The sequence below is a fragment of the Pleurodeles waltl genome, chromosome 6 (genome assembly GCF_031143425.1).
Source record: "Pleurodeles waltl isolate 20211129_DDA chromosome 6, aPleWal1.hap1.20221129, whole genome shotgun sequence".
In the NCBI taxonomy this organism is placed as follows: domain Eukaryota; kingdom Metazoa; phylum Chordata; class Amphibia; order Caudata; family Salamandridae; genus Pleurodeles; species Pleurodeles waltl.
The window spans coordinates 1,017,187,598-1,017,201,885 of record NC_090445.1 but is presented as its reverse complement, the minus strand read 5'-3'; the positions used below and the strand labels follow the sequence as shown (position 1 = coordinate 1,017,201,885).

The 14,288-nt window shown below is 44.4% G+C and overlaps 1 protein-coding gene across 2 annotated transcripts in view; it reads right to left on the bottom strand.

Moving 5' to 3' along the window:
* Positions 1-14,288, bottom strand: part of CCDC27 (coiled-coil domain containing 27) — a 259,053-nt gene that overhangs the window by 90,383 nt on the left and 154,382 nt on the right. For both annotated transcript variants that reach the window (XM_069239955.1, XM_069239956.1), the window contains exon 8: positions 8,035-8,256. In XM_069239955.1, the coding sequence (XP_069096056.1) occupies positions 8,035-8,256 (222 nt within the window). The remainder of the gene's footprint in view (positions 1-8,034; positions 8,257-14,288) is intronic.

Here is a 14,288-nt window from a genome sequence, read left to right as displayed (position 1 = left end):
GCCACAGCGACACGCACCGTCATTTTTCCTTAAATCTGCCCCTCAGTCTCTTGCACTCACTCTTACCCTGACTCAGTCATTTGTATTCTCTCGCTCATTCTTACTCACTCTCACACACACACGATCACACAGGCAAACATAAATGCTCACACATATACACACTCTCTCAGACGGATTCACTCTCATCCATATGATCACACACAAAGTACAGTTAAAGGCATTTGCTGGAAATACAAGATACTCCTGTGCTCTTGGCACTGATTCTGCTACATTGGAGACCAGGGGTTGCAAAGGCAGTGCCCGGGGCTGCAAGGGGCAAGCCATGGGTCGCAGTTGTGACCCCTGGCACCCCTAAATGACGTCCATGGTTATGGTTATTTCAAGTAACTATAACTTGCCCCGTAAGGTTACCATAACTCACGCCCCCGCCAGGCACTGTTTTTTTCTCAATAATATGACTGCTAATGTTTCATTTAGATTTTTATTGACACTATAGAAATTGTCATGAGTGCTGTAATATCTGAGATAATTAGCAGTGCATGCTGAGGGCGCGAGTTATAGTTACCTTAGAGTGCAAGTTATAGTTATTTGAAATAACTATAACTTTAGCTGCTGAATTTCTGTGGTTTTGTGCGAGTAAATACAGAACCTAACTACAACGTCCCTGTAACCTTTGTTATTTTGAGTGGATTTCTATGTTTTTTTTAACGTTAATCCAACCGCCACTGCGCAAGGCCTTTGGCTGGTCATGGTGTGGTTTGGCTGCAGGGCCTGCAGCCAACCATCTATAACCACCCAACCGTGTGCTGCGCACAGCCTTTGGCCATGCACGGAGGGGTTGACCACAGGGTCTGGCCTGTGGCCACCCCCAGCAGTCAAGCCCCTATAACCACCCAACCCCACTCTGCGCATGGCCTTCAGTTGTGTGCAGTGAGGGTTCGCCACAGGGCCTGGCCTGCAACCAGTCCTGCAGCCAACCCCCTATAATCACCCAACCTCTTGCCAAGCACGGCTTTCGGCATGGCAGTCCCCGGGTCTTTGGGGGGGCCACATGGGCTCTGCTCCATCGTTGAACTTTGGCCCATGGAGGAGGTGGTCACTGGGGCTCGGGGTCCATGACAGACCCCCTACATTAATTTATTTCAGCTCCGGGGAAGGGGCAGTCCCTGGAGCTGCGGGGAGGCCACGCAGCCCCCCATAATTTGTATGAATTGCCCCAGGGAGGTGGCAGGCTCCCCTAGTATTCATTTCAGAAGATTGCCCCAGACAGGTGGCGGTCCCCAGGGAATGGGGGCCACACAGGCTCCCCATATATCAAAGTCAATTTCCCAGGGTGGTGTCGGTCCCCAGGGCTGTGGTGGGGGGAGGGGCGCATTAATTTTAGTTTTTTAGCCCCAGGGAGCTATCGGTCCCTCAGGCTTTGATAAACTCAAGAGGGGGGAGGCATGCACCCTCCCTCCTTTTTTCAACCCCCCCCCCCCGCCGGGGGCCCCGGGAACTGACCCACTCGGGGGCAAAGTAAAGGAAAAGTGCAGGAGACTGCTTTTTTTTTAATCTGGGAAAAATCCACAGATCCATCCGTAGATTTTTCCCAGATGTAAAAAGAAAAAGCTTTTTAACCTTGGGGGCGTCCCAGGGGACCCCTGCACCAAGGCTAGGGGCTCAGGGTGTCCCTACCCTGGCCCCTTTTCTTTTTGTAATCTTTCTTTTAGGACTCAGCTGAAACTAAGTCCCAGAATCGCTGCCAACACTTCCTTGTTGAACTGTTGACAGCGAATGAGATATCAACACAGGGGCAGTTGGATCTGCAGATCCTCCGTGTCCCTAGATATCTATATTTTTTAACCTCTAATATTTCAAAAACTACTGAACAGATTTACACCAAATCACAAAAAGCACAATCTGTAGAATAGCATCTAGCTTCCTGCCACATTTGGTGTAATTCCTTTCAGCAGTTCGTCCTGTAGATGCGTCTAAAGATCCTATGGAAAACTGAATGGGGAAAACACATTTTGGGACCCCCTTTCTCTCGGCCTGCACTTGACAGATCATCCTGAAACTTGCAAGACAGCAGCTGAACTGACTGAAGTCTGAGTTTTAAAAATTTTGTGATGGTTTGTAAAGTGATGACAAAGATATAAGCAAAACAAAGAACGCTCTTCCTATGGAAACTAGATCCCAAATATAACTACCTAATGGTGACCAGCAATAGGCAATATATATATATATCTTCAGGGTACATAATGCGGAATTAAGAATAATAAATCTATATCCGAATATATATATATATATATATATATATATATATATATATATATATATATATATATATATATATATATATATCATATTTTGGCTATGGCATTCGCGTACTATGATATTAGTGTTTTCAGTACATACAACCAGTGGTTAATTTGTGCTCGTAGGGGCTGGTTGGCCCCACCGGCACGCATTTTGTTGTACTAGGACCATTCTGCTACTTTTTAATTGGCCTGCCATGTGGTGGACAAGACTGCCCAGTGCCAACACTGAAAAAATTACCTAGGCCTCAGGAACATCTGCCTGTCCTTATATGCAGACCTGAGACTTGCCCAAAGCGTAGAATTCAGGTGTCATCATTGTGGCATAACCTTGCCACCCAAACACCAACTGATACAATATACCCTAATGCAGCTGCTCAAAGGAAACGTGTGTGCACCGCCATGCTTGCTAGGTGAGGCAGCATTAGCAAACAAGACAGGCAGTGTCAGGGCTCCATCCTTACCATGGCCTGCAGCGGGCCCCAGGTTGTGAGCTGGGCTGCTAGAGGCCGGGAATGATAATTTCTTACTGCTACACTGCTCTGCTCGGAGGCACGTCAGCGCGGCTCGCCAAGCACCTAAGATGCCTTTGCCAACTGCCTGTACACATCATTCTGGCCTCAGCTGCCCTATGTCGCCCAACGTGACCCCGGCAGCCGCCTCCCTAAAGATAGAAAGTAGAAGAGCACGATGTAAACAATCGTATTACAGAGGGAGAATTGGGCAGGATTTGTGGGGCCTGATGGGCTCATACTTTTTTTACTTTAACAAAAGCAGTTTCCCTACATTTAGTTAAAAACATCCATCCCGGGATGGTTAATTCGCAACGTTGAGCTGCCTCAGCTGAAGTGGAACAGAGGGAGTCTCTTGTGCTGTGAGGCCGTGGGAAGGACAGCTAAGCAAGAGACACGCCTTCTTCCCAGGGTGCCTGCTGCAGGAAAGAAATGTAAATGTGTGTAATTGGTCAATCTGCAAGTGTAAAGGCTGTTTGTAAGAGGCTATTAGCTTTAATTGAGGGAGTCAGTTGAAGCTCAACTGAGCTCTGAAGTATATGCTTGTTATGGACAATTGTAAAAAAGTATTTTCTACAAATAGTCTGCATAGTACTAATATCTATATTTTGGAATATTGCTTTCTATACTAAACCTAAATCTTATTGCGCATGCGCATTTTGTGGCAGCCTATCTTATACTGTGTGTAGTAGGGGATTTCCCACTAATTTTGTTAACTTGCATTTATCTGTCATTTAAGGTGTGTATTTTCAATGTGAAGTTACCTGAAGGTGACTATTGCTAGGAGTTTTAACAGAATTATTGATGAACATTCACATATCATGAGTGTTGAATTTGTCTAGAAACTGTAATAACATAGGAAAAAATAATGCACGCATTTGAAAGTATGACCACGAGGAGTGGCCACCAATGTTCATAAAGTGTACTTATTCAAGGCTTATTAATATGAAATATTGAGCATATGTTTGATTAAAGTAGTAATACATCATATTTGGGGTTGTGAATTATGTAATTGCTTTAATTAATTGAAAGCCTTAACTTAGCGAAGGTCTTGGCCTAGTTGCACAGCCTAATGACAAGCTGCATTCCTTGCGCAGAATAAAAATGGCTGTCTTAGAGAATGAAACTGTGATTTTCCACTGTGCTGACCAAATGTCCTCTAAAAGTCTTTCTCATGAGAACCACTTTACTAGAAGATGATGGTCTTACTAAATGTAACAATATGTGTGTACTGTGTGTAAGACTGACTTTCTCAGGAGAAGAACAATGGAGAAACTAACTGGAGTATAAACTGCAATAATGTTGTTACCTGACGAGCCGGACGATGAGGACATTACAACAGAAGCCAATCAGCGACATGTGAACTGTAGAAGTTATAGATTTGATATTTTAGTTTTATTGGACAAAGTGTGAACATGCGATCCCCTGACCAATAAGGACTTGAAAAGACATTTTAGGAAATCTAACTTAACGGGACTGCACTGGGAAGAAGTTGCTATTGCGCTTTTGCCACTGTCATACTTACTTAGCGTCTTGATAAAAGACATGCTTACTTTAATGCTTAAAGACTTTGCCCTTTCTGAACTTTGATGCTGAATCCTGAATCCTTGCTGACCAGACTGATGTCCTGAGGACAATAACTGACACTGCTTGCTGATCCATACTCAGGATAGATATTATGAATTAGAATGTTGATTATTATGTTTATTTGCTTTTGTTTCTCGGTACCAACCGCAATATTTTGATAGAGCTATAGTTAGATGTTTTACAAATTTGTGTTGACTAAATTGTTTTGCATGAAGCCCAACATTTTAATTCTAACCTGATGTTAGTTAGGGAGCCCCCCGATGAAGTCCACTATTTGGAATAACATTTGAGGTCTTTCTTTGCTGAAACTAAATGTATGTAATATCGTATGCACAGTTATTCTTGCTATTAATTTGCACTGTGAACAAATTAGATTGTGTAGTAGCTCAAGCCTTGATTACAGAGCATTTTTTTCGCAGGTTCGTACAGCTAGTGTTGTTTCTGTATGGTTATCACTTGATTTTGAGATGAACTTACATGACTTTAGCATTGTTAATATAGGGAAGTAAACATTCTAACTTTTAGATAAAGGTGTGGTTATTCATGACTGCAAGGTCATGGAGTGTGATAACTACTGGCTCCTATGATCACTAATGTTATTGATCATCATTTATTATTACTGTTACTGATTGGTTATCTGCCTGTACTGGAGTCAAAAGGTTCATCGACCTATTCATTTCCCCTTGTAAGTTTACTTATTGAGGGCCGACGCGCTAACACAGTCTAACAAAATAGTTATAGAATTTTTTGTTCTTTTTAGTCAAGCCTTTGACGCCGCCCCCACGCTCCCTGGCACAACCTCAATTCCACTCAGGATCACAGTCCCCATACGTGTTTTTTTAAGCACTTGGAGTACTGATATAAGTAAGTTTACGTTCACACATGACTGCATATTTGAGACACTTTCATTTTTTCAGTGTGTAACACTTCAGTGATTAGGGTACGACAGGCAGCTTCTTCAGTGACACATTATCTTAAGTACAGAAAAGAAGCTATCTACGTAATTTAAATTTCTCATATGACGCATTTTGTGCACTGGAGTTATTCCATAACGGCCTTAAAACATGTGCCCTGCTCCTAATGTACTTATGCTAGGTCTGTCATATACGTCCCATTCCCAACAGTATCATACTGAACATTTTCCACCAGAATAAGGAATGTATAAGTAGTTTGAGCCCCTTGTTTTAATTACAATGGCAAAAGCCAGGTGGACTCGCAGTTTATGACAAGACCTACCAGAGTCCCATTACATTTGACAGTAGTAACATCTGTTATCTTTAGAACTTGGAAACAGCAACAGTGCAGCATTAAGCACTATAAAAAAGCACGTTATTATTATAGCTAATTAAAGTGTGTCTCATGATTAGTTGAAACAAATACTCTGCACAACTCACTCACCTTTGGAAGTGCAGTTACACAATTGTACTGTTGTGAAACTACATTTATGTAGCGCTACATATCACTGACCATGTATTAATCCTCTTTTAGTGGGCGCTATGCATAGGAACAGGAATGAGAACTGAAAGGAATGAAAATGAACTTTCATTTTCTACCCTAGTTGGGTAAATAAAGGTCTCTGCAAATACCTAAATGTATTGCATTTTATATCTCTGCCTCTTGCTGACTTGCTGGTCTCTGCTCCTGGTCCCGAAGTGCCTTTTCAAAATACCCCAGCCCTCCTTCTGTCTCTCCACAAACTGATCCATGAAACTACTGGATTATTTCACCCTTTCTGAGAACTATTTTTAAACATCTTTACGTTAATTGGTGTGTACTGGGATATTCGACCCAGTGTCACCAACATTTTCCCTTTGGTAAAACTTTCCTCAAAGCCCCACCTGAGACAGGTAAGTAGCGTGTGGCACGCAATAGAAAAGTGGGCGGTGCTATTGGAAATAGTGGCCAGCAGCAGAGGGGGAAGTGGGTGGCATCAGTGGGTGACGGCCGCCAGAGATAAAAATTGGCTAACTGCACTTTTTAAAAACATATTAAGCACTGCATAAAACTTTGGGAGTGTAAAAATCCAATCCAAGTAAAGGAGTAGAGAGAGGGTTCAGAGAGAGGTCAATGGGAAACAAAACTAGGTGACTAGATGTCAGCCAACTAAGTGTACTTCTGAAACTTCAACATTGCAAGACATATTTAAAACACAGGGAAACATGTTGATAACTGTTATTTCTGGACGTTCATTATCTTTTCTCAACGTTGTGTAAATAAAGTTAAATGAAACCCTGATTGGATCCAGATGGTCAAATGGATTGTTGACATAAGCGCATGTTTGTTAACAAGGAAACTCTGATGCTTGGCCCTCTTTATGCTTTTCTAACCGTGAACTGTGAATAGCCAAGAATGGTCCTAATTCTCATAGGGGCATATTTATACTCTGTACCGAATTAGCATCATTTTTTTTTACTCTAATTCAGTGCAAAACTAACACCAAATTTATGGAGTAAAAGTCATTTTTTGGACGTGGAAAGCTACCTTGCCTTAATGAGATGCAAGGTAGCTTCCAGTGCAGAAAATGACTCTATGGCCTTAACGCCATATTTATACTCCCGTGCAAAAATGGTGCATGGGAGGGAGGAGGGGTCAAAAAATGGTGCAAAGCTTGCTTTGCCCCATTTTTTAATGCCTGGGTCAGGGCAGGCATTAGGGAACCTGTGGGACTATTTCCATGGTGAAACACCATGGAATAAGCACACAGGTGCCCTCCCCAGGCCCCAGGGACACACCCACCCACACCAGAGGAACAGCGGAGGATGGGGGACCCCATCCTAGATAAGAACAGGTAAGTATTTTATTTTATTTTTTAAAGTGCCATAGGGGGCCCTGAAATGGGCCCCCATACATGGCACAGGGTGCATTGGCCATGCCCAGCGGACCCTGGTCACCTGTGCTGGCCTTTGGGGTGGTGGGCATGACAGTCATGTGGTACGGATGGTTTTGCGTCAGAAAATGACTCTATGCATGTTAGAGTCATTTTTTTTACTCTAACATGCCTAACGTCATTTTTTGGTGCAAAATCCCCTTCTTCCATACCGCCAGCCCCACCAGACTAATGTCATTTTTTTTTACACTAGCCTACCATTTGCAACGGCTTGCACCATTCCATAAATATGGTGCCCGGCTGTTGCACAGAAATAGTGCAAGCTGGTGCTAAACTTTTTGGTGCAAAACTGTGTTAGTGCAGTTTTGCCCCAAAAAGTATAACTCAGGGCCTTAGTGTCTGTTGAAAGTGTGATTACTTCTTGAGTATGTTTGTCTATAGCAAGCTATCTTTACAGACCAGAACCTCAAGTGAGCAGGGCGGTGCAGAGTCAGTCACATGCCTGACATGGAAATGGCTGCCTCTAGCATGCCTGTTATGTGAATGATTCCCATCTTTCATAGGTGCTTTCTGGGAAAGACAGATTCAGATTTCTTTGCAGGCTAGTCTGCACTGGTCAGATCCAATAGAAACAAGTAAAGCGGAGTAAATGAAGGCTAGATAACGTAATACTAATAAGTGAGGCAGCAGATTTGGTACAAGACATCAGAGGCAGCAAATAAGAGGAGTAGTGCTTCGAGAATCGCTAATATATCTGCACAGCATCTGCTGGCAGACTCTCCTGGTGCTGACTGGATGCAATGCCCACCTCTTCACTAGACCGCAGTAGTGCATCTTGCTGTTCCTCCGAAGCTTCCGAAGTGCCATCCATTTGGGCCTCTTCCTCCTCATCTACTGTTGCATGATATTGGCTTAATTTGACGTTAAGATCACCAAGGGCTTCCCCATCACCATCGTAAGAAGGTTCACCATCACCCCCAGGGATACTCTCTTTACACTCTTCCTCTGCAGCATGTCCGGCCCCTGTTCCCTGAAAGAATGCATTCAACATATTTATTACAATACTTGACCACTAGTCGTTCATTGCACAGTCAGAGAATAATTTACTGCACAAATCTCACAAAACTCTGTAAACTGTAAACTAGGTAAACAGATTTATAGTTTGCTTGGAATAAAAAAATCTTAAATGTGACAGGTGAAGAACTACGTAGTCATCATGCACCTAACCAGATGCCATTTTGTGTCTATATCCACTATATGCCAAACTTGCATGCACAGAAAATGGCCGATTCCTAGTTGGGCAGAGTGGTATCACTGAGAGCAAACTGCCCTACCTGATCTCAAGTACACTGAATGTAGACACATGTCTAGAATGAAGACTCTACGTGCAAAAAAAGGTGCTGGCTAGTCTTGTCTGAGGGTTTTAGTCCCCATTCCATGCTCAGAATAGCGGAACTACCACCCAGAAGAGGAATTAACATCCAAAATTTGTGGTTTCAGCACAGATAATTCAGGCTCCCCTGCACCGCGTTACTGGGACTTTGAACTGGTCCCTCAGTGTTATCCGCACATGGGGAAAAAGAAGACCATTTTTATAGCTTCACAACCTGCAGAACTGTATGTGCGAAGTTATTCTTACAACTATAAAAAGCCCCACAATGAACACATTTTGCTCCGTTACAAGCATAAATTAAGGATGTGAAAATGATGGAGTCCATGGTAGTGTCATGGGAGGTGAAACTGCAAATATAATAAACACTAACAAAGGCTGGACCTCTGAGAGTATTCATAAAAATGCGTTTTCCCACACACATTGCACTTCTATACTTACACCAATTAAACGTATGTTTCAGTAGTGTGATAACCAAGAAACTGTTCCACATACCCAAAAATATAGATGAGATGTTTTCTTGTGGAAAAATATTTTCCAAGTGAGGATGACATGGGGGAAACCTGTGCAACTGCACATTCCCCTTAACTCTTTGAGGGAGGATGTTCCGCTCCGCAGACAGTCCATAGGTGGAGGGTTAGGAGTACCAGGTTTTTGTCAGGGAAATTAGGGAAATAATTTGCTTGGGCTACTCTTGGGGATTTTGAGACCCACAAAAACTGTAGAATCTACAGACATCATCACGGAGCAACTGCTGTTCAGATACACAAATCTGGCAGGTGAGTGTGCACTGCATAGCACAGATTATGCACTCGTTTCCTTAGGTACAAGGTGACTTCGCTCATGCCTGCTAGTGCTGTGGCGTACAAACAAACTCTTATAGGGCTGTTTATCTCTGGTCCATGGGGGAGAGGGCCATGCTAGATTATCAGGTTAACAGCATTTTTTTAATTCTTTGAGGGTATACATGTACGATGTGGATATCCTGAATACTGAATGACTAATGCTTAAATTCATTGTAAGTTATGTATCTCATGTGTATAGCCTAAATATCTGGAAGAATCGCGTTTACATTCATGATATGTAAATATCTCATGTATATAGTCTAATTATTCGGTTGCCTTCACTTTACATTGCTTTGTTGTAAATGTATCTACTGTGAATAGGCGGGTATGGGAGACTCACATTTACACTCATTGGATAACCAGAATAACTGGCTAACTCACATTTACAGTCACAGTATGTAAATGTATCTCTGGTGGAATTCTCAATATCTGAATAACACAAACTTACGTTCATTGCATGTAAATGTATCTCTTGTCGATATCCCAAATAACTGGATGATTCATATTTACAATAATTGTAGTCATATGTATCTCATGTACATATTCTCAATATTTGGATCACTCACGTTTTCATTCATTGTAGGCATATGTATCTCATGTGGATATCCTGACTATCCGAATGACCCACATTAACATTCATTGTATGTGTTTGTGTCTCATGTGAACATCCTGAATGTTTGGATGACAAATGTTTGCATTCATTGTATATCTATGTATCTCATGTGACTATGAGGATCACTCACATTTACATTCACTGTAGGTATATGTAGCTCATGTGGCTATCCTGCATCTCTACATGACTCGTATTAATATTCATTGTATGTAAACGTATCTCATCTGGATATCCTGACTGTCTGAATGGCTCACATTCCGATTCATTGCATGTACATGTATCTCACATGGAACTCCTGGAAATCAGGCATGGAAAAGTCAATCTCAGACATTATAAGCTGTATGAAATAGTATGAAATTATCTGCAATACTTTAGCTTTCAAAAGGTATAATCACTAGGCATCCATTAAATGTGTAAAAATGCAAAACACCAATTGAAAATGTCCCCAGATTATGTACCCAACGTCAACATAGTTCTGTACATAATGATTACTGTAGAAAGCAACGACTGTCCCAAAAAAATCAACTTTAAAATTGAAAGAAAAACACATCCAAAAATAGTAAAAAGCTGACATTTCTGCAAAATGTATATCTATGAATACAATCAGTTTTGAGCAAAATTTAGCTTTCTCTCTCTCTCAGTCTCTTGTTGTCTCATTCGCCTTCTTTCTCACTTTTCTTGAAATCCTGAAAAATCTTTAAAAAAAATCAAGCAAAATATATTTTGGTCTCCATAAAAGCACAAAAGCACATTGCCATAATAGTCCCTGGCACGAAACGGAAACTACTTTGTGTGCAGATGAGCTTTGCATAGCATCCACCACCCTCCCCCCCTCCCCCTCCCCAGGACAGGTGCGGGCCAGATCGGACCAGTGCCAGGCAGCCCAACGGTGGGCCCTGGGCGTTTTTTTTTTTTTTAATTCGCGCTCACCTCATGGGGTGAGCCCATTGACTGGTTGGGGGCGTGGTGGGGGCTCCTGGGGAGGTCGGCAGGGGCAGCCGGGCAAGGTTAAAAAGGACTCCAAGTCCCAAACAACTTCACCTGTTTTTTTGCTTGGCTGCCCTTGACCCTCGATGTGCCATCACCTGGGGAGCACAACAAGGATTTTTCGTATTCCTGCATTCCTGCCTGCTCCGGCTGCTGGCTTGGTCCCTTCTGCAGAGCCGCCCTTGGCCTTGAGGCCTCCACCTCTCCCTGGCCGCGGGCGGCGGTGGCTGGGAAGGAAACATAGCCGAGTGATTGATGGTCTGCTTTTACCTTCGTGGCACCTGCCCTGCTGCCTGCCGTCATTTGGGATCTGGGACCAGGAGTGGCATTACGATCATCGTAAGGTGTTGGTCTGTGTTTTGTGGTGGAAATCATAGCTGTGTGCCAGGGTAAGCATGGCTTTTTTGCAAGACAAGGGCGGTGGGCTCCTCGGGGGCAGCAGGGTCAAAAAAGCATTTCATACTGGTTTCTTTGTTTTAACATGTGATATTTCTTGCTCTAATTTTCCCTGTATATTCTTTGGCCAGTAGATGGCAGTATTGGTTCACTGTTGACAGCAATAACTTGTGGTTTTCTTCAGTAGTGGAGTCTGTTTTTTCCCAGCATACTATGGTCACCGTTATAAGATCGGCAGTAAAAACCGCCTACCGCCGTGGTGACGGCTGCCAAAAGGCCGCCACCGAGACTACCATCTCTCCACCATATTAAGAGCACTGCCTGACTTCCGCCACAATAAGGGCAGAAATCCGGTAGTGCTCATGGTGGTGGACGGTGGTAAGCTGGCACTGCTACCACCAGCACCGCCACACCAGTAGAACGCCGCCAGGCATATTATGACCAGTAATACAGCCTGGTAGTGCTCTGCTGGCGGGGCACTGCAGGCGGTAGCAGCGCCCCTTCCCGTTCCCTGACGGAAGACCTCCTTGCCCAAGGTAAGTCGGGCTTCTGACAGGGGAGGGGGTGGGAGGATGTGGGGTGTTGTGTGTGTGTCTGAGTGTGTGCATGAATGTCTGAGTGAGTGTATGAATGCATCTGTGTGTGTTGTGTTGTTTGTGTGGTTGTATGCGTGTGAGTGAATGAGTGTAAGAATGGTGAAATGAGTACGTTTCTGCATGTCAGTGTGATCGTTGTAAGAATGTGTGTGCACATGTCTGGATGTATACGTGTGTGAATGCGTGTATGCCAGTGTGAGTGATTGGGTGTATGCGTGGTACGTGTCTGCCGTGTGTGCGTGTATGAGGGTTGGTGGGGGTTGTGTCTGAGGATCGGAGGAGGTGGTGGGAGGTGTGTATGAGGACTGGAGGGGGTGAGGGGGGTGTTTGGATGGAGGTGGGGTGAGGGTGTCAGGTGACTGTTGGGGGGGGTGGGGGAGCCACCTACCAGTGACAGGGAAGGAATTTCCTGTCACCAGTAGGGCTTACCACCATGGTTTTTGTGTCTTAGCTAACACCATGAAAACCATGGTGGTAGGCCTGCTCATAATGCCGCCGGCGGTGCTATGCCGGCCGCTGGGCTGGAGATGCACATCTCCAGCACAGCGGCTCAAACCCACATGGCGGCATGAGTGGAGAAGTGGCGGGTTGGCTGCAGCCAACCCGCCAATCTCATAATGTGGCGGTATGTACTGCCAGCCTGTTGGCGGTCATACCACCACATTAACACTCACCGCCGGGGTCATAATGACCCCCTTTATGTCCAGGACCTGTTTGGACCAGTTGCTGTAGGTTATTTGGGAGTTTTTTTTTTGCCTGGTTACAAATATTTATAGCTTTTGCTCAATTACTGGATTATTTGTTTGGTGTTGTGTTGCTAGGGAGGCCGTTTTGCTGTAGGGCATTGCTTAATCTAACATGCCACCAAAACAGGTCAAGTGTAAACTTGATGTTGAAGTGGTTATGGGGTGCCTGGATGCCATGGACCAGGTACTAGCCCTCATACAACCAGCCCTAATCTCACTTTCACAGAAGGAGGCTGAAAGCAGTCAGCAGGGTGGCCAGACTCCATTAGTAGAGGAGGACCCTTCATCAGACCAGGGCGAGCGCCCAAGGCGAACGGGGACCCCACCAAAATCAGCATTCCCTGTTACACTCAAGGTGGGAGGGAAAAAGACTGCCCCAAAGGGGTCACTCGCTGGGGGGACCAGTCCTCAACCCGGGACAGGCAGCCACACAATCAGAGGTCACCATCATTGAGGCGATACCGGGCTCAAACTTGGGAGAGACCAATTCGATAAATGAGCAGGGTCCTGGGGGGACCTAGTTAGCAGCTTAGCAAAAGTGTCGCCCTGGCTAGCACGACTGGGAAATGCCCCACAGGTGGATCTGGCAGGAGAAGGGTCAGCATTGGCCACACTGAGGGGCTTGGCAGAGGGAGCTAGTTCTAAACAACATGGAGGCACAGCAGAAACACAGAAGGCTCCTAAAGCCCCAGCTACCACATCACATGAGCCCACCCCCTATGGTCCCTCTCACGACCCCAGCAGTAGGTGGGACTGCTGCAAGTGCACCACCAGCAGAGACTAAAGGTGAGGGCGTGACCCAATCGGGTGGTACACATGACCATGTGCTTTCTCCTAGGGATCAGTTGGGCTTCACCTGTCTAATGAGATGAGAGCATAGATTCAAAAGGGGGCATATGTGGATATTTTTTAGCTAAACATTGCAAAGCCAGCAGAGGAGAAGAGTAAAGACTGTTCCCATAAATGGAAGAAGCCTAAAGTTTATGAGACTATTATTAATTGGATAAAAGGGTTTACCATTTATCAGTCCGTCCTACTAGAGAAATTCATAGAATTGAGCCCACAGACTGCTTATTGCTTGAATAAGATAGATGGTGCACATGAGGAATTTGGTGGGTTAAGTTGGAAAGCGTGCGAGAAGGAGTTCAGTTTGAAAAAAGTGACCAACTCCTCCATGTGTTGGGATCATACTGCTGTGAATGCTTGGTTGCGTTGTATGATGCTAAAGAAACCAGAGGCTAATGGCCAGTCTCCTTTTCATGGGCCTGCGGCCAATGGACATCGCAAAGGGCCGTGTTGGGCATTCAACAAAAAGACATGTTCTAGACTACAGGGGTCCGGCAAATTCAAACACAATTGCTCCTTTTGCATTTCGGCAGGACACCCTGAGTTCAAATGTTTCAGGAAATCAAAAGAAAAGGGTGGGCAGAAGTGAGGGTGACTCTTCCTTGGTCATTGGTGATCCATCACCTGTGTCAGCAATGAACCC